The sequence below is a fragment of the Lissotriton helveticus genome, chromosome 10 (assembly GCF_964261635.1).
Source record: "Lissotriton helveticus chromosome 10, aLisHel1.1, whole genome shotgun sequence".
NCBI classification, from domain to species: Eukaryota; Metazoa; Chordata; class Amphibia; order Caudata; family Salamandridae; genus Lissotriton; species Lissotriton helveticus.
The window spans coordinates 367,226,510-367,249,300 of record NC_136071.1 but is presented as its reverse complement, the minus strand read 5'-3'; the positions used below and the strand labels follow the sequence as shown (position 1 = coordinate 367,249,300).

General features: G+C 43.0%; 1 protein-coding gene across 1 annotated transcript in view; it reads right to left on the bottom strand.

The window, feature by feature from the left end:
* Positions 1–22,791, bottom strand: part of LOC144785215 (GTPase IMAP family member 9-like) — a 204,764-nt gene that overhangs the window by 103,011 nt on the left and 78,962 nt on the right. Inside the window, exon 3 of the mRNA XM_078664249.1 lies at positions 5,686–5,796. Within this exon, the coding sequence (XP_078520375.1) occupies positions 5,686–5,796 (111 nt within the window). The remainder of the gene's footprint in view (positions 1–5,685; positions 5,797–22,791) is intronic.

Here is a 22,791-nt window from a genome sequence, read left to right as displayed (position 1 = left end):
AGGTGACGGAGATTGAGCGCCGTATTTCTAGCTGACATAAAATCGGATTGATCCAGATGAATTCATTTATGGAGATGGAGTGAGAGGCTGTGGGACCGGAATTTTGGCCAGGATCTTGAACTCCGGGTCGAGGAGGGAGATCGGTCGATATGAACCACATTGGTCCGGGGGTTTCCCTTTTTTGTGTATGACCACAATGTAAGCTAGTCTCTTTGATTTGGGCAGAATTCCACGGTCCACACTCTCATCATACATCCGTATGAGAAACTGGACCAGCACCAAAGAGACAGCTTTACAGAGCTCAATTGGAAGGCCACTAGTACCCATGGCCTTCCCAGACTGCAATTCACCAATCGCCTTAGAAACTTCTTCAGAGGTCAAGGCAGTGTCTAGGTCAGTGATATCCTGGGGGTCCAACCTTGGTAAGGGGAGGGTGGAAAGTAGCTTGGTTGCTGCCTCCTGTGTGGAAGTGGACGTGGGGACATAGAGCTGCTCAAAATGGCTGGCAAAACCCTCAGCAATCCCATCTCAGTCGTTTTGCCTCACGCCATTAGGAGCTACATTGTTAGCCACCCACCTATTGGTCAACTCTTGCTTGTCCAGCCATGCCAACAATTTACTGGCCTTGTCCCAATCTCATAGACACAATACTGAATTACCCGGTAATGTGCTCGGGCCGCATCTCTAGCTATATCGCTGTATTCTTTTTGTTTCACAGCAAGTTTGTGGGAGGCGTCCGGAGAGGCGGATGCAACTAGTTCGCGTTCGAGACAGGCCATCTCCAGTTCTATGTCTTCCAACTGCTTATGTTTCTCTTTCCTGTGACCCGCCACTGCCGCCACCCCGCAACCTCAGATCACCATCTTATATGCCTCCCAGATGGTCACAGCCGATGCAATGGAGCCCTCATTTTCCACAAAATAATCATTAGTGGCCTTTATCAACTTGTCTCGTATCTCTGACACCTTAAGATACCATGGGTTAAGGGCCATGTTGCAGCGAGAGTGAGAAGGCACACCACCGTAGTGAGCCAGGATGAAAGAGTGGTTGGAGATGCCCCTGGGCAAAAAGGAGATTTCACCAAACATATGGAGGTGAGTGGCTTGGCAGAAGGGGTAGTCTATGCAGGACATACTACCATGGACCCCAGAATGGAAGGTGTATTGTTTGTTGGAGGGGTGGTGTGTGCGCCACGCATCTACCAATCCCACGGCTGCTAGCAAGTCTGCCAATATTTTCCCCTGTGGTTCTCATTGTGGGGCCACGTTGATGGATCGACCCTCCCACCATCCGGAAACCGTGACAAAGTGGCCAAAAGGGTTGGAGATGCCCCTGGGCAAAAAATAGATTTCACAGAACATATGGAGGTGAGTGGCTTGGCAGAAGAGGTAGTCTATGCAGGACATACTACCATGGACCCCAGAATGGAAGGTGTATTGTTTGTTGGAGGGGTGGTGTGTGCGCCACACATCTACCAATCCTATGGCTGCTAGCAAGTCTGCCAATAGTTTCCCCTGTGGTTCTCATTGTGGGGGCATACATCAGTCAGGGTGGAGGTGTGTAGCCTGGGTAGTATGTATAGTGAGGTCTCGTTGAGGGATCGACCCTCCCACCATCCGGAAACCGTGACAAAGTGGCCATCGTCACAGCCGATGCAATGGAGCCCTCATTTTCCACAACATAATCATTAGTGGCCTTTATCAACTTGTCTCGTATCTCTGACACCTTAAGATACCATGGGTTAAGGGCCATGTTGCAGCGAGAGTGAGAAGGCACACCACCGTAGTGAGCCAGGATGAAAGAGTGGTTGGAGATGCCCCTGGGCAAAAAGGAGATTTCATCGAACATATGGAGGTGAGTGGCTTGGCAGAAGAGGTAGTCTATGCAGGACATACTACCATGGACCCCAGAAAGGAATATGTATTGTTTGTTGGAGGGGTGGTGTGTGCGCCACGCATCTACCAATCCCATGGCTGCTAGCAAGTCTGCCAATAGTTTTCCCTGTGGTTCTCATTGTGGGGGCTTACGTCAGTCAGGGTGGATGTGTGTAGCCTGGGTAGTATGTATAGTGAGGTCACGTTGAGGGATCGACCCTCCCACCATCCAGAAACCGTGACAAAGTGGCCAAAAGGGTTGCATGTAATTTTTGGAATTTTAAAAGGAAGGGAGGTGAGTGGGAGGATCCCCACCCCCCTGGACCCCCACATGTAACCTGCGTGAGCAAGCAGTTTATAAACCCATCTGTTAATTGCACAGTAGGTGGTGACAGGAATGTGCATTTCTTGGAGCAACACAAGATCGGAGTGTGGCATTTGAGCTATTGTAGTACTATCCCCCTCTTAATTCGGTCACCCAACCCGTTCACATTCCAGGAGATTACTTTGGGTTGACCCAATGATGTATAAGCGGAGGGGTTGCCACTCATTCGTGTCAGAGATCGAGAGCCCCACTTACCACAGGGGCAAAAGTGCAGCAGTGCATAACGAGACACATCACCACAGCAGGAAAGGAGAACAAGCGGATCACAGAGGCACCCAGGATGAATTCGGCAGAGCCACCCGGGGTGATCCAGGGGACCATAAAGGAAATATTGTGAGCGGAAACATAACATAAGTCCGCAGAGTAGATCTTTGTGCATGACAGTAAACCCATCAAGCTTGTATGTGACCTTGGAAGACAAACTGCTCAAAAAACACAATATAAATGAAATAAATACCCTGGAAAACACCCTGGAACACCCCCACCCCATCTCCCTGCACCGTGCACTCTGAACTGCCCACTACCTCAATTTGCAGAGCGCTTGTGTACCCATAACTAGAACCGTGTGGAGGGGAATGCTACACAACCAAACTACCTGAGAGTTCGACCGTCCCCCCCTAAAGAACAATTACATTTGCCAAGGATGAATCCTAAAGAGCCTGGTAGCCCAGAGCTGGAATTATGTAGCTCAAACTGCCCCGGGCGGAATGTCTCCCCACCCCTTTTTCCAAAATTGAGCCTCAGGTAAACACCTGATAAGACCCTAAAGCGCCCAGTGGGGGACACAAGACAATTGTCAGATAATGTTTGGAAGCAAATAACTCTATTTAATAATTCCATTAAAACAGGAACTGTGTCAAGGGCCGCTCTATTGCCGGTGCCTCAACCAAACACTAAAAACAGGGTGGGACCCCAGTTCATGGCAACGTCTAATGACACCTTTATCCGGTTATCTCAGTCAACCTTTTCCAGATGGCGGTCAGATCTATGATGGTGATCCGGGGATGGGCGACCTCTTTCTCAGAGGAACGCCACCTCTCCAACCAATCTCAGGCATCCTCCAGGGACTGGAAGAACAACGACTTACTGTCCGATTGCACACGCAGTTCTGCTGGAAAGAGCATGGCATATTTCAAATTGTGGCCCCTGAGTGCCCGTTTTACTTCTGGGAAGGGGCGGCATTTCTGTTGCACCTTAAATGCAAAGTCTGGAAAAAAGGTGATGCTTGAGTTCTCAAATTTGAAAGGTGGTCCGACTCTTGCAGCTTGAAGGATAATGTCCCAGTTGCGAAAGTTGAAAATTGGCGCCAGGATGCGACGTGGCAGAGCAGCCAGCTTCGGAGGTCCTCCAGGCACCCTGTGGGCACGCTCGACAGAGAAATAGTTGGAGAGTGATCAGGCTGTGAATGAATTTGGATTAAGTCTTCAACTAACAGGTCAGTTGCCTACCCCACCGCCCGCTGGGGAACCCCCAAGATGCGCATGTTGCTTCTTCTTGCCCCTCCCTCTTAATCTTCTAGTTGAACCCCGAGGTCCGAAGTCTGGGCCAGCAGTTCCTTGACCGTCATTTCCAGCTGCGTTATGGAATGTGTAATTGTTGCAACAGAGTCTTCATTCTCCTTGACCCTCTCCCCCATGTTTCTCAGATCGGTGCGTATGAGGTTGATGTCTATAGAGACAGTGTCAATCTTATGTTCCAGTGCTGTGCGGACTCCCTGGATAGCCTCCATGATGTCCAGCAGTGTCGGAGCCCCGCCTTCAGGTTGCTACTTTGCCTCCTCGCCATCTTGCCTCCCCTCTGCCCCACCTGACTTGGAATGGGCAAATTTTGACAATTTTTGCGAAGAGGATTGCCTGGGTCCCTTCGCAGTGGCCTTTGTGTCCCACTCTCTACCTCAGGCGGGGAACCACCAGACCAAGGGAGCAGCGAGTCTAGGGTATGCGGAACTGCAGCCAGCATACGCCGGTTCAGCAGCGTCAGGACCTCTGCTCTAAGACCAAAGCAAAGTGGGGGAGTCAGGGCCCTCAGGGGCAGGAGTCAGATATTGCAGATATATCCTCTAATATGTGCTTAACCTTGATCGTTAGCAGCCCCCTGTGATCTAAAATGGAGATGGCTGGCTCCCAGTCAGCTGCAACAGTCACGGGGGCCTCCAAGCCCCGGAGGGGTCACTGGGCCCAGAGCAGTGTAGTGCGAGGAAGGTTGGCAGGGCGTTGGCGAGGTGGCTGCGTCTGTCGCCACGGAAATCACCCAGCCACTCGCAAAGCAAAAAGAGGGAGGAAAGTGTTCACAGAAATGCAACCCCAACAATGGGCTCCAGCACCGTATGGAGGCACAGCGGGTGCAAACACTGACGGAGACCTTCCATTGTGTCTCACAAGGGCAGCCGCTGGAAGAGCACCCCGTGCCGCCACACGCCGCAGGTACACCGGGAGCGTTGGCTTGAGCGTCGCAGGTCTCACCAAATCACCCACAGTTCATGGAGGCTTGTATGGACCTCCGACAATGGAAGGCTCAGAGTGGCAACGGCCGTTAGCGGGGCCTTCTCTCACTGGGTGTCCCCCAGGTCCGACTAGCTTGCCACCGATGCGCCGGGCTGGTGGCAGGAGAAGCCGTGCAACATCATGGCCAGACCCTCGCTCCCCCTGGTTGGCGATGTCAAAGCCGATTGTGCTGGCTAACAGGGATGGATTCACTCCGGTAACGGACCGGATGGATCCCAGACTGCAGGAGCTTTAGTGGCGGGCAGAACTGTGGGCAAAACGGATAAATGTAGCGGATGTAGGGGGAGATTCAGTTGGTGGTCGACTGGAGCTCTATCCCAGTACGGCCATCTTGGGTGTTGGTTAGCCTCGCCCCCTCCATTTAATACATTTTCAAGTTAAAAGTGGTGTAACATTTTCATTTCTACTAGATTCAAAATAACTATATTTGCAATTGGTGTACATTAATATTTTGTAATAAAATATGTGTTTATGTTGAATAAACTCTAGTAAATGTACCCATACCTTACCAAAAGGAAATCTCCACCTCTGGTGGCACTGACCTCTGAATATCTGAATACTTGTAAAACTTTATGAGTAGTAACTTTACCCTTGTAAATCTGTGGTGAAGACAAATAATCTAAGGTTAATAGTAATGTTATGCTTATAAATCGTGACTAGCAAAACAGAATATAAAATTACTCCTAGTTGAAAAGTAGATTTGAACGTGACTACATCTACATGTGTAAGTTTACCTTTGTGAATAAGGCACTTAGTATGTTTAGATTAAACCTCACAATCTAATCACTTTGATGAAGACGAAGAACAAGCATGTAATGTGAATTCTGGACTTCAGGGTGTAATATTCTGCTGAATACGTAACCATTTATGTTGCCTGACAATTAATTAAGACATTTATAATTAATCACAAACACTGGTGTACCTTCAGGATTCAATAGCATTGTCTTTGCAGCTTGCATTGGTTTCTTCATTCGAGGGAATGGCTTGACTACCATCACATTTTGTTGTTCGAATGCGCTTTTTAACTTGCTGACTGTAGAGGACAAAATACATGTATTTAAGTGGACAGCCTCCCTTTGTCTCCCTTTCCAATAAGTGATCTAAGCCACTGCAGCTACACCTCCAAAACATCTTCACTAATACATAAAACAAGCATTACTTTATAAATATCATTGGCATAGTACAGCATGATAAATATGAATAAATAGAGTACATTGATATTAAAATATTGTCATTATATAAACTAACAATAAAGTAATTATCAGACCTAAAAGGTTAAAGTTTTCAGTCTTACAATATTTTTTATAGACTACCTCTAGTAGCATTAGATATAGGTTTCATGTCACTCACAACTGGGTTTTCAAAGTTGCTGTATATAACCTATTCTTCATCTAGTTTTTCATCAAAGATGAGACATTCTGCCTTCCTTAAGACTTTAGCCTCAGCATTCCCTAGTTTCTTAACTGTGCAGATAAATTCCTCTTCAGCCACCTCCCCCTCTGAGTTGAGGGATCTAAAACACAGGAGAAATCCCCCAGTCTAATCATGTTTTTTACTGTCCACTGTACAATGGAAATCTTTTTCCATTCAATGCAGAGAATGCAGAGTGGTAATGAATACTCAGCTTGTGGATTCTCTGTTGGAAGCCCTCTCTAGCAAGTTTTTGCAACATAGTGGGTCAACAAGAATGAACTTAGGGTGCACTTGGTGTGGTCTCCTGGGCTGCACGTTCTTTAGTGTTCCCAAATGCTTCTGGAGAGTATAAGGTGGAGGCTGTACTTAAAACGGTATATGCTCACTCAAGCCTTTCACTGAGGGCTTGGATTTATTCTTACGTTGCAAAATTGGTAAAACAGCACACCTTACACTGCCATAATTTGTGACACAAGAAACTGTTTGTTCAGAGGTGTTGTTAAACATGGAGGTCATAATGAGTTTTTGGTTGAAGTTTCTTTGAACAGTGCCTGTGATATTTCCCTCATGGTTCACCACTATCAGCCCATAGTTATGTCTGAGTCCATCAGTGGAAGAACAGATGCTAATCAGAACAAATGTATTTATTGTATTTATCTCATGTAGGGGACTCGAGTTCTTTGAACTGAAGTTGGTGAGTTTCGTAAAGTCTACATTTGAAAACAAGACATTTTCCTATTCTTTCTATTACATAGCCAATGGCTCCTCCTCTAAACTCAAAGATCTTGAAATGTTAAGTAGCTTCTTCTTCCAGGTACTCTGGATGCTTCAGGTCAAGGTGTGGGCTTCCTGCTACAAGAGTGGGTGGCTCACTTTCTGCACTCTTCTGCAGTTCGAACTTGAAGCGGAGTCTGTACTGGGATGCTTTTTTGTATAGATACCTGCATCTTTTCCAGAAGGCTTTGCCGTCTCGGTCTCTGACCAGTAGTTCTCCAGTGTGTGACTCAGGGAAACTTGATGGAGTTTGGAGCAGTCCTTCCTTTTCAGTATGGCTTGTGGATGAGGCCTTAGCTTCAGAATCTACCTTGCTGTGTCTATCAAAAACTTTATTGTTTAGTTAATTAACCCCTTCGATGCTGATGACAAAGCCAGCTCGTCATCAACGTTACCTGCGGTGCGCGGATGACGAGCTGGCTTTGTCACGATCAAGCCATTTTTTAAATTCCCGCATACAGCGGGAAAACGCGGTAGCGCGGTAGCGGTTAAAACAATAACAAATTTCCTTTGCACTTCAGAAACAATGTTTAAATATACAATCAATTAAAAATAATATTCAAGATTTGCAACACGGTAAAATCCAATACTCAGAAATAGAAGTTAAAACAGACAAAAAGAATATAAATATCATAACACAATAGGGTTTAAAATATTAGTTTGCTTTCAGATGTTTTTCAAAAGCAAGCAGAAACCTTACAATCTTACAGTTCATTTGTGAGTCCATAGAGTCCAAGCAGCCAATAATCGAAGACCTACAGGTGTGCAATCCCTTAATCAGAAAATAATTATTTAAAAGGAGCAATTGCTCCTGTTTCAACTTTGTACAATGACAAATGATATGAATTATGTCCTCTTTGTTGTGACCACAAAGCCGACAGGCAACGGTTCCCGAATGTTTCCAGGCTGGTGCATCGGCCATCGATGGATATTTTCCAAATCTTAGAGCCATCAACCTTTTTTTGATGAAAACTGAGTATGTAGAATCCACATAAAGCGCCGGAGTAAGTAATTTATAGATGTTAACCACAACCCAAGAGTGGGAGCGATGGGAGAAGATTTCCTTGTCAATAAGCAATGAATGAAATTTAGCAGCTTTGACATTTTTATCCCATAGCTGGGCGGTGCATGTTAATTCCAGTGCGCTGGTCAGGAATTTATTTGCCTCAGATCTACTTCGTGTTTCGACTTCTTGCCACAAAAATTTGTTTAGATTATTGTCAGAGGCGTTCATTTTAATCCGGTACCCTGTTTTGATGCACGTATATAATCTTCCCACTGACTCATTCATAAGACCAAATTCTAGGCGCATTTGCGCTGGTGAAGCCGTGCGGGGGTTGAAAGACTTTCTTATAGATTTTGATAATCAAGTTATTTAACAGGGCACAATCCTTACCGTGCATTGCTGCACTTGCGTATGCTAATGTAGGAAGATCTTTACTAGCAATTACTGTTAGTAAAGGTTTTAACGAAGGACCCTCTAGTTTTTTTAACAGGGAGCTAAATGCAAAAATCAAGGCTCCAGCTTGTTGTGTAAGATAGTGTTTCTGGGCTTTTAAAGTTAACTTATCAATAAAAAATCCCAGATATTTATAACTTGAGACGCTTTCTAGCCTTTTACCTTCAATACCGATATTGTAATCTATTCAGCGTCGGTTGGAAATTAACATTGTTTTGGTCTTGGATAAGTTCAAAGTCAGCTTATTCGCGGACAAGAAAAGTGAAAGTTCGGTTAATAGCCTGATCATACCAACTTTTGTTAGGCTCATAAGTACAATATCATCCACGTTTGCGGGATGTGAGTACAATATCATCCACGTTTGCGGGATGTGAGAGTTGCAAGGTGCCTAGTCTCGGTGGGTGAGCATTGCAGGTGTTTAATTTGCCGGAGAGATCCGAGAGAAATAGGTTGAATAAATGAGGGGCAAGGACACAGCCTTGTTTTAGGCCGGATCCTGTGTGCACTTTTTGACAATCGGGTACCATCCCCTAGTTTTACTTGTGTCCAAGTGTCCGTATAGAATAGCAATAAGCCCCTTAGTATCCTCTCTGGTATGTCCCATGATCTTAATTTTACCCATAATAAGTCCCGATCCACACTATCAAATGCGGCTTGCAGATCGATAAAACATAAGTACAGCTCCTGTTTGGTACTCTGGCATTTATCGGCTATCATAGTTATTGATAGAATATTTGAAATAGTTCCGATCCCCGCTCTAAACCCAGTTTGGTTAATTGGGATCAGATCTCTCTCGACAGACCAGGTAACCAGATCTTTTAGTAGAAGTGATGCAAAGTATTTAGCTTCCACATCCTGTAGTGCTATTAGTCGGTAGTTACATGGGTTGGTCTGTCACCACCTTTGTATATAGGCATTAGTATGGATCCTTGCCAGCTTTCTGGTATTTGATTAAGATTTTGAACATCAGCAAAGAGATTCTCAAGAAGTGGACTCCAGTATTCAGGTGCATGTTTGTATACTGCTTGAGGTATGCCATTTGGACCTGGGGCCCTGTTACTCTTGCCCTTATTAATTACTTTTGGTATCTCCTCCATAGAATAAGTTCCGAGTGTTAAGGTCGTGGTTAGTGCTTTACTTGGATTGATTGGTGATTGTTGTATGCTATGTTCCGCCTCATTTGTATTTTTATTGTCATATTGCAGATTGGGTTGATTCCCTGGGGTTTTTATTGTGTTTCCTTTAAATTTTAACTGGAGGAAAGTAACCCATTCATTTTCCTGCACATTTGATACAAGAATGTTCGACGGTCTGATTAGTTGTTTTATACCTTTCCAGAACGTAATTGTATCCGAGGTTTTGGAACTAAAGAGCAACTTGGACCAGAATTTTTCCTTCATGACTTTTTTGTACTCCCAGACTTTCTTTTTATAGCTCTTCTGTAGGGCCAAAAATGCATCCATTTGATAAGAGTCTTTGGCATATGGTTGCAACTTTTTATGTGTTTTTCTCAGTACCCTTCTTTAATCTTCCAAATCTTTCGGCAATCTGTTATTTAGGCTGATACCTTTAGCCTTCATAACTGGTGATTTCATTTTCAGTTTTAGACTCTCTAAAAAGATCGACCATGCTTGTATATTATTCGTTGGGATATCACCTAAGTTGTTCATCTTTTCCACTATTATCGAGAACCACTCGATTTTATTTGAATTGAACCAGTCTCTACGTTTTTGATTTATTGAACATAATTTTCCTTCAAGGATATATGAAGATTGAGATCTTTCCACTCACAGATTGAATTTAATATGTTGCATTGCGTGATCGCTAATAGGCAAATATTCAATATAAAAACTATTTAATAAGGGAAATAACGAAAGACTTGCAATTGTATGATCCAAAGTAGATTGGCAATGCGGACCATATAAGGTTTTTTTGGGAGGTTGATCCTCATCGGTACTACCATTTAGGACACGCATACCTAGATACTTTAACTCTGTAACCAGTTGAATGCCTGTTCGATCCATTCTGGTCCTTGCCCCATCTTGAATCTGTTCTGGAACACCCCAATGCATGTCATCCGCTGTTAGTATTTCATCCTCCTCCAGGGAGTATATCAGGTTAGAATTAAAATCACCAGTTATTATGACATTCCACGATGGCTCGGTGCTGCGAAGGTCAGTTATTACCTCGCATAATAAGGCATTTTTTATATTTTTCACTCGAACTTTTGGTTGCGTATAATAATTGATCAGAATGGTTGTCACTTTATTGTTTGCAATTAATCCTGATAGTTTGATTACTTGAATACTTGGGTCTGGAGATTCAAGTTGTTCTGAATTAATTTGTAGAGCAGTTGACACATAAACTGAGAGGCCACCAATGGCTCTACCATAGATTTTACATTTCTCTGCGGCTACCAAGTGGTGGGTAAAGCCTGCCAATGCAATTTCTTCCTGCAGCCAAGTCTCTTGTAAAGCGATTATATCGCAATTCGCCCAATCGTCTAAGGCTATTCAATCCTCCAATAATTTTTTGGCTCCAGCGCTATTCCATGACACAATGTGAATACCTTTTTTATCAGCTTGCTTCGTATTATCTTTACTCGGTCAGTTTTTCCGATTCGCATTTAACAGGCTGGGAAGCCATTTCCAATTGTCTATTGGAGATCTAATTTCTCCCCCTTTTTCTACTTCATTTTCTTCCTGGGCGATGACTTCTTTGCTTCTGCCTTTGGCATTGTACAGAGCCGAGTAGACGGGCTTTTGGGGAGTCACTTTGACCGATTTCCTAGTAAATTGCGGACTTCTAGTTTTTATTAATGGAAACGGATAGCGTGGAGTAACGGGCTGTGATAATCGAATGCCCCTTATTTGAAATAAATCTGATTTTTCCAATATTAATTTCTGCGATCCCGGGTGTTTTCCATGTCGTCAATGTTTGTTCAGTTATTAACTTTGTAGACCCTGCTAGGAATTGCACACGTTCAAGATCAGTGGATCTGATATTTCTTAGCTCACTGATTTCGCTATTAATTTCAGGATATTACATCTGTTCAAAATATCGTGATATCCCTGTGTCTTATATTCCGGAGCCCAGATAATTTGATGACTCTCGACTCCAGGCTTGAATGGATCTAACCCTTGATCATTGCAGTCTATTTGAAGTGGTTGCTTAATATCCTTTTTTGCTATGTTGACACTTAGGTTGCCCTGGGTCGAATTACTCTGTATTCCAATTGCTGATATTATATTGTTATCAGCCATATCCTGATCTCTCGTTCCTAGCTCAATTCGTGTTTGGGGGATAGACTTTAATCGAACTCCGATTTCACTTCGATGCTCCGCATATTGTAGGCTGTTAACACTGTCTTGGACCCCTGCTTTGCTGGCAATTTGTTTTGTTATTTGCAAGATTTGTGGTGTTGATTCAGTGTCTGCAGCCATAGTTGTTGTTGTCCCCACTATGTTGTCTTTTCCCGGAATTCGAATGATGTCTTCTTGGTGCTGACTTAGCCAACTGATTTTTGGCTGCGTAGTTTCATTGAGCTGAGTATCTCTATTTTTGAACGAATTTGCAGTTTTAATAGACTTATTTCCAGGGCCGGTGTCAGACAAGAGATTCACCCTTGGAAACCCATCATGCAGATTTTTGCCTACGTGTAGGGCAGGTCTCACGCTTCCTGATGGTTAGGAGCTCTTGGATTCTTGTTTGTTCGAGAGTAAGCCATTAACGTGGATGGCCTCTTTTTTGATTTCTTCTATCTGAATTTCCGAAATGCCATCCTCTTTTATTGATTTTACCTTTGTATTTGAAAAGATGGGGAATATTCCAATTCCCGATTTTGGACCTGCTACGCACTTCTTATTCCTAGCCTTCCTTTCCTTTTTTCTTTGTCGCTTTGATAATCCTGTCTTTGTGGATTCTGGGAGGATTACCTCAGTTGTAACTGTATCATTAGAGTCGTCACCGGTGATTACGCTGCCAGCCCTAAGCGTGTTATCGACTGGTTGATGAAGCTCTATTATAGGGGGGGCTGATCGATCTGACTCCGAATCAAGACTAATAACACGTTTGTTTAAGGTGAGTATCTGCTCTAATACAATAGGTAATGAGCTTAACTTTTCAAGAACTGGACCGCAGGTAAAGATGGGTTCTAAATGGCGAGACTCGGCTTGTGCTCTTTTAATTAGAGAATTCAAATTATCTAAGTTGGTGTTTATGCTGGCTATGTAGGATGCGATAACATTCATCAGATCGATCTGGATATCCAGTTTATCTGATTGCATGATTAAGGTTGCCGTGGATGTCTGTAAAGCTTGTAAAAGAGGAGCAACCAAATCCAAAGGGCTTGCTTCCACGTAGGGTGTATTCTTGACCTCTTTATTCGATTATTTATCCTGCTTTACGTTTGCCGTTGATGGTGAAATTTCGCCGAGGACAATAGGTGTCAGTAGAATCTCCGAATCGGACGGGCTAACTGATTGCTGGACCGCGCCATGGCTGCCCTTATCATCGGCTGCTACCACCCCTGCTTGAACTGAACTTAAGTCGGACAAAGAGTCATTCGCATTGCTGTTGACAGTTGGATTATTTAGGTTATGACATGTAGGAGAGAGTTCATCAAAACTAGATTGTAATGATTGTAAGTCATTTTGCTTCGTATTATGACTTTTTCCGAACTTTGGCTTCGATTTGTTGAGCTTATCAGATGCTGTTGAGTAGATGTTGTATTAAAATCGTCAGCTTCAACGTGAACTGTTGCAGTTGTAGTTAAACTGTTCTTTTCCTTAAGTAGATATGTTTTACAGTCTGAGTTATCCAGTTGAGTTGAGTTATCCAGTTGATCTGGTCCCGTAGGTTTGACAGAATTATCGCTGGATTGGGGCTTTGGTTTCCCCGAGATGAATATGCGAAAGGCATCATCCTGCCTCAGGTCATTTACAGCCTGATTTTTTACAGGAACTATGGGTGTCGATAGGCCAACAACATCCCCAGTTAGGGAGAACAATGCTGACCCTGGATCCTTCAAAAATTGAAAGCGTGAGCTCGATAGACTGGTTTTATTTAACGCTGACTTTTCAAAGAGCGAAGCAATTGGAGAGATTAAAGCATTTTTCGGATTGATGTTAGCCTTGTTTGCTATAACTTTCTCAATTCTTCTCCGCTTTGCCGGCCCCTTCGGGACTGATGACTTTTCTCCGGGGCCTTCTTTACCTTACCGTACCTCATGATGAGACCGGAGACGGATTGTGGCTAATTTAGCTTGACTTATGCGGTGGAAAACAAAGCGAATGTCTTATGGGCTATACGCAGCACTCTTTCTCCAAATGTGTCACTCGCCTTGCATCCCGTAAGTATCCTGTGAATGTCCTGTATCCTGTGACAGGGGCACAGGCGCAGGCGCTCGCTGTGAGCCTTATGCCTCTTCGGGTATAACCTACCGCTTAGCAGATTGCTGTTGATTTGTGGTAGTCTCGGCTCCAAATCGAGGGATAAGCGGCCGATAAACACTTAGATTATTAAATTCATAACCGCTATTTGCAGCTCCTGACGTTTGGATGGAGGAGGTGAATGAAACTCCTGGGGGATAGTTCTTGCTGACGAGCTGACGAGCGGAGCACTCAGAAGGTGCCTCCAGCCAATAGGACCTAGTCAGATTGGCCTGGGCTTCCCCTGGGCTCTTACTTGGCAGCTGCCTCGAACGGCAGCCGCGCTCATACTATGTACCTGGCCCACGCCCTATGCTCAGTCAGCCATTGCTCTGTCGGCCTCTCCCCCCTTGATCACCCTAAAACCATCAATCCCGGGGCTGTGAGACAAAGGCTGCGAGGATGGGATTTAATCAGCAGTCAATAATCAGTGGCGGAGTGAATAACAGCTAAGTTTGTGCTGTTACTTGCTGTTACAGCAGTGACCAGCAGTGGCCAACGCCAGACGCCAGTCACCAGTTCTCAACTCCGCCCGCCGAGCTCTCCGAGCTCTCCTCACTCCTCAGGCAAACCACTCCTCACCGCTCCTCACCTTTGCGTGCTTGCAGGCGAGCCCATACTTGCAGGCGAGCCCGTACTTGGCGAGGACCCCCTGGAGCTAGTGCCAAGCTTTTGCTGTGTGCTCGACTCTGCTTCACTGCTTCACAGCTTCTCAGCCTCGTAGTTTGTAATGAGCCTGTGGGACGATTGGCAGGAAGGCAAGACTCCCCCCGGGTCTGGGGACCCGCTCGCGATTCTCAGCACTCCGCTGCCACCGATGCCTCTGCTCTACTGCTCTGCTGCTGCTGCTGCTGCTGCCGCGCACACGATCGCCACCTAGCGTCCAAAACTCCAGAGTGCAGATCTAGTGGACGGTGTTACAGATCTGTTTCCTAGCAAGTCTCTTATCCTGTTCTACCTTTGGAGGTCAGTGAATAGTGAAGGGCTTTCTCTGTTTTGGCATCAGATTAACACCTCCATAATAGAAAGCAATATTGTGTCTTATGGTTCTTTCCTTTGCATTTTCTAAACTCATTCTTGTTGTCTGATTATCTAAAACAGTGGACCGTCTTCTAGTTTACAATTTTATTTATCATCCATGTTACCAATCGCAAAGGGGTGGCTGGTTATACTTTTAAAAGCATGCCTGATCTTAATGGTTTGTTATTTTTGGAATACATCTGCATAGCTCAGTGATGTGATGCACAGTAAGCAGAAAATGCCTGCTGTCTCCTGGTTTTGATAAAGTCTGCACATATGGTTTATGCTATGGACATTTGTGTATTTGATCCCCCCCACAAACATTTAACCAAAACAAGTATGCAAAGCCTAAAATCTGTGTAGCAGGGTAAAATCCCATGGAAGATTTCCTGTGGCTCCTTTTTTTCCTGTTCTCCTGTGGTTTTTTTATGTAAAGTAATTGTATGCTATCTGTCAGGCAGGATTTTTTAAACTCTATTTTGCTGTGTTCTTATTCGTTGCACTGTAGTAATAAATGTGTGGTTGTTTTTATAAAATATATATATGTAGGAGAAGGTGGTAGACTAGACGGGAAAATGAATCCTTCATGAAGAACGTTGTGCTTTAGACTAATTTTATTGACACTCTTTTTATACTCTGGGAGGGTGGGGAACTTGAAGTGAAGAGATTCACACTGCAATTAAATGCTGATGACCTCAATAGCAAGTTTACTACAACATATAGTAGAAAACATTGTGTGTTTTTGGATATGCAAGTGAATGTGAACAACAACATACTTCTACTACTATCCACAGAAAGGCAACAGTAACTAACTCAATACTGCATGCCAATAGCAGACATCCAATAGTAATAAACTGGAGTATACCATAAGGACAAAGGTTAAGAACAAGAAGAATCTGTTCTGCAGAAGGTAAGTACAAGAAGGAAGTGACTAAAATGATTTATCCTACATAGGCACCCACCAAGTGTTCTCAGTAATGCATGTGAGAGAGCTTGTGAAAAGTGAAGGGATTCCATACTTTATAAACAATATGAAAGGTCATCAAAAAGTGATAATGGTAAAGTACAGTGATTATTTTTGGAATATAATCTAGCACAACCAGAAAATAAAGGAATTTAAAAAAGAAATTGGCACATATTGCAAAAAGATAAATATTTAAAACAAATGATTGCCTCTGGTCCATAAATAACCTTTTGGAGAACAAGATCATTAAGTAGCATTTTAACGCACAGCTTTTATGATCGTGATAGAGGAAAGAATTGGCTTTTGGAAAGTACACATTTCTTCGTGTTCAAGATAGAATAACAGGGAACATGGAATATGTTGTTCATGCATAAAAATGTGATTGTGGGAATCTCTACATTGGAAGCTCAATCAAGAAACTAAAAATAAGAATTCTACAACATATAAGAGCAATCAGAAATGGACACAAGAACTATCCAATGGCCAATGACTTTGAACAATATCCTCAAAGATCCTCATCAGGATTCAAATATTATGGAATCAAACATGTTATCCCCGGGAAAGTGACAGGGAAAGAAGAACTGAGAAGAGAGGCGTCTAGACTAATTTTAACATTGGGCGTAGAGATACCATTGCGACACAACACAAATGTGGAGCTTTATGTGCATTAATATGTTTTAATATACTATAAAAAGTTTATGTACCAATAAGGAATCATTCTGACGTCATATCTGACACAAAACAAGTATGTGAAATCAAATGTGTACATATAATTGTGCTGAAAGGTAGTGATCTACATATTTAGGAAAATGATATGTGTATATTAGTGTGTATCTCACATGGACAAGGAGTTCCCTTTGCTAGGAAAACCATTCATTGATCACTTAACATTTTAATCATGCACCTAGCACCTTATCCTTGTATTAGCATAATTAATATGACCATCATCATGATAACAGCTTATTGTGAGCACAAGCACAATTAAATAATGTGCAATATGTTTGTGGTAATTCAGATAATTTGTTGAGGATCAAGATACCTGACAACACTTTTCTTATTAGGAATTGGGACCTAGTTAGGATCAGGAAGAGGCCAGTTAAGGCGCTGATAACTTGTAACATCCCAGAGGTGTCATGGTTTAATCACTTCTCGCTTCTTTATACTTCCATCGAGGAGGATAGGATGGGGCTGCCAGATTTTTTATCTGTGGGCCCCTCTGGGTTGAGTGAGGACCTATCCTTTTCTGCTAAGGAAGTAGAGAATGTGATTAAAGCCCTGGTCCCCAATAAAGCAGCAGGACCTGATGGGCTCCCAAGGGATTTGTTACGCCTCAACTTAACTGAATGGGGCAAACATATTTCTTCTCTCCTTAACGCATCCTATCTTTGTGCCACTCTCCCTGATTCCTGGATGGGGGCTTAGGTTGTCCCGATTTTCAAAAAGGGGGCTAGGGACGACCCAGCAAACTACCGTCCTATAAGTTTAATTGATTCCTCACAGAAGGTGTCAGGAAAGGTGGTTCTCGGAAGGGTGCTCCAGTGGGCAGAGGACAATAAAATACTTTCTGACCTTCAGACTGGTTTTAGGACAGGGACCGGGACCATTGAGCAGACCTTTAGACTTCTGATCCTCTATTGGAAAGTAGTCGTAATAGGCAAAGGTAGTCTGTACCTTGCCTTCATTGATTTATGGACTGCTTTCGACTTGGTGCCCCGGGGATGCTTGTGGAAGGTATTGTCCGATTTGGGTATGGCCACTTATCTTCTTTCCCTTTTGACGAAACTCCACTCAGAGAACTTTGCGCAGGTGAGGTGGGAAACGCAGGGCCAAAAGACTGATAAAATTCTAGTAAATAGAGGTGTCCGCCAGGGATGTGTCCTTGCCCACACTCTGTTCTCATTGTATGTGAACGGAGTGGTGGAGCACCTTCTGAAACATCCTGCAGACGCACCATCCCAGGCGAGCAGGAGAATATCCACTTTACTATTTGCCGACGACACCCTCTTGATTTCAAAATCTCCGCTGGGTCTACAGAAGCTCCTCAATAATTTTCAATCCTTCTGTGAGACTAGGGGCTTAAAAATCAATACGGACAAGACCAAATATTTGGTCCTGAATCCCCCCAAAAAACTTGGCTGGGCCCCTGTATTAAACTCGGTGCCCCTGGAAAGGGTCAAAGAGTTTGACTATTTAGGCATTCGCCTTAGTGACACCATGCGGTGGGATTCCCACATCCAAAAGATGTTATTGAGTCACAAGAGGGTAGTGGGGGCTCTTCTTAAGGAACAGAGGTCATCGTCCTTTAGGCCTATTGCCCCTGTGTTGGATATTTATACGGCTAGAGCCGTTAGTGCGGCTCTCTACGGGGCAGAGCTTTGGGGTTCTTCGAACACTGACTTGCTAGCCTCCTCAGAGAATAAATTCCTGAAGGATCTGATGGTCCTCCCAAGGAGTACGCCCACACTGCTCTTGCTTTTGGATATGGGCTGCCGCCCAATTAAAGAACAGGTCAAGTTGCGACCCCTTCTACTCTGGTCCCGCCTATGGAGAGTCCCTGAGCTTTCCAGTTATGCAGAAGGGTTGAAGGAGTTCCTACGGATGCCCGGCTGGTCAAGAATAAGATGGCTGAGGGATGTCAAGTCCTTGCTTGGGGAGTTGGGCCTTGGTGAGGCTTGGCAGTCTAGAACTGCCCCCCCTAAAACCGTTTTGAAGTGAGCTTACTGGAACTGGGTAATGGGCAAGAGATTTTCTGATTCCAATCTCTGTAGATTCTCCAGTGAGTTTATTTTGGTAAAGGAAGCCCCCCTCCGAGAACCCTATCTCGATCTAATTTCGAAACCAAGAGATAGGGCGCTGTACTTCAAATTTAGGACAGGAGTCCTTCCAGTGGGAGAAATGACAGCGCGTTGGAAAATCCCGGCCCAAACCATTCCCTTTTGCTCTTTTTGCACACTCGGAACTGAGTCGGTGGCCCACTTTGTATTTGAATGCCCTGCTTACAAAGTCCCTCGATCCAGGTGGCTGAAACCCCTGTGCAAGGAATTGGGTACCAGAAACTTTATCGAGACTTTGCGGATTCTGAAGTCCGATACACGCCCCTTGTATGTATGTGGTGGATGTATGACGTTACAACGCAGGCTATTACAACGCTTGCCTTTACAACGCGGTTTTTACATCGCATACCATTACAACGCATAGTGCTTTTAGGCGCTGGATAGTGATTTCTTTAATATACTATTTCAACTCCAGTCCCCGTGGATAGTAGGGAAGGTGTTGGATAGTAAATTAAATATATTCCCTATCCTAGAGCGCCCCCCAGCGCTATGCGTTGTAATGGTTTGCGTTGTAATGACCGCGGTGTAATGGTAGTGCGTTGTAAAAGTTTTGTTGTAAAGGTTGTTCACCGTATGTGGTATGGCAAAGTTTTTAAGCTGGGCTTGGGTGATTAGGTCAAAAGGCTTAATGAAATTGTTTAATTGTGGTCATTATGTTTGACTGTCTTAGGTAATTTATTGCGCCATTTTATTCACATTTACCATATTTGTTTGTACATGGCTGGCTTTTTATTTTTTTTTATCTTGTTGTATGCACTGCTTTTAAAGATATGCATTTTATCGAAATAAAGCCTATTTGACTGACTGACTGACTATTAGGAATTGTGCAACTGATGTCATACAATACACCTAGGATAAGTGTTGGATACTTTATTCACCTTTAAAGATTTGAGACAATTGGAAAAATGATTGCGTAATGGGATAATTGCCATCATTAGGGAATGAATCAATGAGGAGATGAATTATAAAGAGGGTGGCAGTGAACCCTAGATGGATTGGAGGAAACACCTAGCATTTTACTGAGTATGCACTTTACTTTAGTAATAGAGAGAGTGTAATCAATTGAAGTAAGGAATGTCAACAAAGGCACTTTAAAAGCACTTTACATAGCATTAGGCACTTTAACTGTTGTCCCGTATGGGTTATCAAGGGGGTGGAATTAAGGATTAGGACAAGAGAATAAATGTTCTGAAATCACATGTAAGAACTAGTGTAATAAAAAGCACTCTCAATAACTACTCATGCGCAGACACTTTTTCTGTGAAAGAATGCAATAATATATGGATTGCAGAATCCACTGTTACATGCATATGTAAAACCATCGATGATGATAGATATAAATATAATTTTCTCTCCTCTCCCTCAAAATACGATTTTTTTTATTCAAAGATAACTCTTGTTTGCACTTTAACAGGGAAATCCTTCCCTCCCCTTCCTAATCTGGTCATTCTGAACAGTAACATTATCATCGGATAATTTAGCATTAAGGCACTTTAAATAGTGATTCAAAATGTAATTCCAACATGACAAAATAACATACGCAATGTGTTTGTTACCTTAACCAAAAGATATTCATTGAGCATTAGAAATGAAATGTTGTGTATCATACACCACTTATGAAACCGTGTGGAAATATGTGATGAGAAAGCGCGCCTCAAATGTTTGAAAAGAAGCATTATAGCGCATAATGGAATAATTGTAAATCATTTTCTCTCATGAGACTCGAAAGCTTCATGTTGTGGTAATAGAATGATACTGTTCCAGTTGAGAAATGTATACCAGGGAAATGTGATGAAACAAATGTTGTTAGCGTTCTAGCATACAAATTTGCTGTGGAAAGTGGTGATGGACAATTGTCCTAAAACATGAATAAAACATTGCCACTATGAATCTAAAGTAGGCTCAGTGGAAGATGTCAAGCTGAAATGCGTTGGCTGTGATTTATGCACTTTCTTGCAACTTTGCATGTTTTATTGTCTTTCTGAGGCTTCAAAATAAACCTTAATATGTGCATGATTCCAGTTTTTTGTCTTTTTTTTTTTTGCTGGAGCCGCTGCGATCTCTGGATAAGGAAGTAGCAGTGTGGAGTTAACCTTTGCAGATATCTATAATGTCATTTGAGATGTCGTTAGTGATGTCATCAGTAATGTTACTGGCTATGTCATGAGTGATGTAATATGTGAGTCCCCCTCCAGGAACCGATTTCAGCCTGTGGGGACACATTCCTCCAGGGCACGGCCTTTTTGTTTATGTTTTTTGAATAATTGTAATTGCATTTATATAGCGGTTACTACCCCAATGAGGCATCAAAGCACTTATTCTGTGAGTAACGCACTACCCCAGAACCCAAAAGGCCACTGTTATGAATTAGCATAGGGAGATATGAAATTAAAATGAGCGATGGACATGTGAGCTTTTTATTTTGATCGAAAAAGGGTAGTGGAGTGATGGAAGAGGAAAGGGTTTGCATTTATATAGTGTTTGCTACCGCTGATGAGATGCTGAAGCGCTTTTCAGTGGGTAGCACACTACTCTGAAACCCAATCAGGATAGTGGGGAATTACTATAGAAAAATATGAAATTAATTTGAGCTGTGCACATGTTAGTCTATCAGTTTGATTGAAAATGATAGTTGAGGGATAGAAGAGAGAAGGGTCTAGAAAGTGTTTTTTGGGAGCTCCAAGCAGTAGGAGGAGGTTTGGGGTGAGTAAAGGGGAGGTGGAGGAGAGAAGAGTCAGAGGGAAGGGTTTAGTTAGTTTGGGATATCTTACTAGTAAAGAAGGTATGAGATGATGCAAGGAGGGGTAGAGGAGGGAAGAGTCTAAACAAGTTTATGTTGGGGATCATAGTAGTAGAATAGGCTTTAGGCTAAGTGAGAGAGTGGATGTAGAGGATATATGGAGAGAAGTATAGGGTGAGAAATAGGGTAGTGCATTGGAGAGAGTAGCAGAATGAGGTTTGAGATGAGTCAGAGAGTGGAGGTAAAGGATATATTGAGAGGTATAGGGTGAGATATAGGGTAGTGGATTGGAGATGCTGAACTAGAAGTAAAATAATAAGTATAAAGATACATAAGTACACAGAAGGTATATATGGACACAGAAGGTAATATATGCAGATTTAAATTGTATTTAATGAACTCAGACTTTTAAGTGTTGCTGTACTTTAGGTAAATTTATTTGTTGTTTGTTTTATTTTCATTTCTTTGTAATTTTATAAAGAGGCAATTGCAGATAGTTATGATAAAAGATTTACTTATTTATGCAGTCACCTATATGCATGTAAAACATGGAATAATATAATCATAAGTAATATGAACATTTGTTAAGCAGAACAAACTAATATCTACATATTTATAAACATAATATTATACATGTTTTAACCCGTTTACTGCGGCCGCTATTGCGGTGCAGTGGGGGCGTTTGACAAAATGGGCAGGGCCGCTTCGGGCATTGAACGGTCACAGCACCAGCCAGGTAGTGCTCCGAACGCTCAACGGCCGATGGCAGCATCAATGGGCTTAGCAAAGCAATACACATATAGAGGTATACATGTGTAGTCCAAAAAAATGCTTATACAGAGAGGGATATGCTGTATATTTATGTATAAGTATTGTGGTTATGTGGGGAAGAGCCAGCATCTGAGTAGTCTTCTGAAGATAATGCAGTTATCTGTAGATCTTATGTTTAAGGGTAAAGAGTTCTATAGTTTGGCTGCTTAAACAGAGACAGATGTGCCACCTATGGTTTTTAACATAAATGGAGGGATTTTGAAGTGAGGTGCCAAATCTAGAGAAAAGGTTCCTTTGTTAAATGTATTTGGTGATTTTATTTCTTATGAAGAGCAGTCCTGTTCCATGTACTGCTTTGTGGGTGATACAAAGCAGCTTGAAAGTCGATCTTCTGTCAGCCTGTGACCAATGTAGGGCCTTCAAGGCAAGGGAGATGAAGGTTTGTGGTTTTATATGTAAGAGGAGACCGACAGCAGAGTTCTGAATCTGTTGCAGTCTTTTCATAGCTGTTAAAGATGATCCATGGTAGAAGCTATTGGCATAATCAAGTTTAAAAAGAACAAGAGAGATCATAGCCTCGACCTTGTGTGGCAATCTAGGTGGGGTAAGATGCGCCACAGTGAT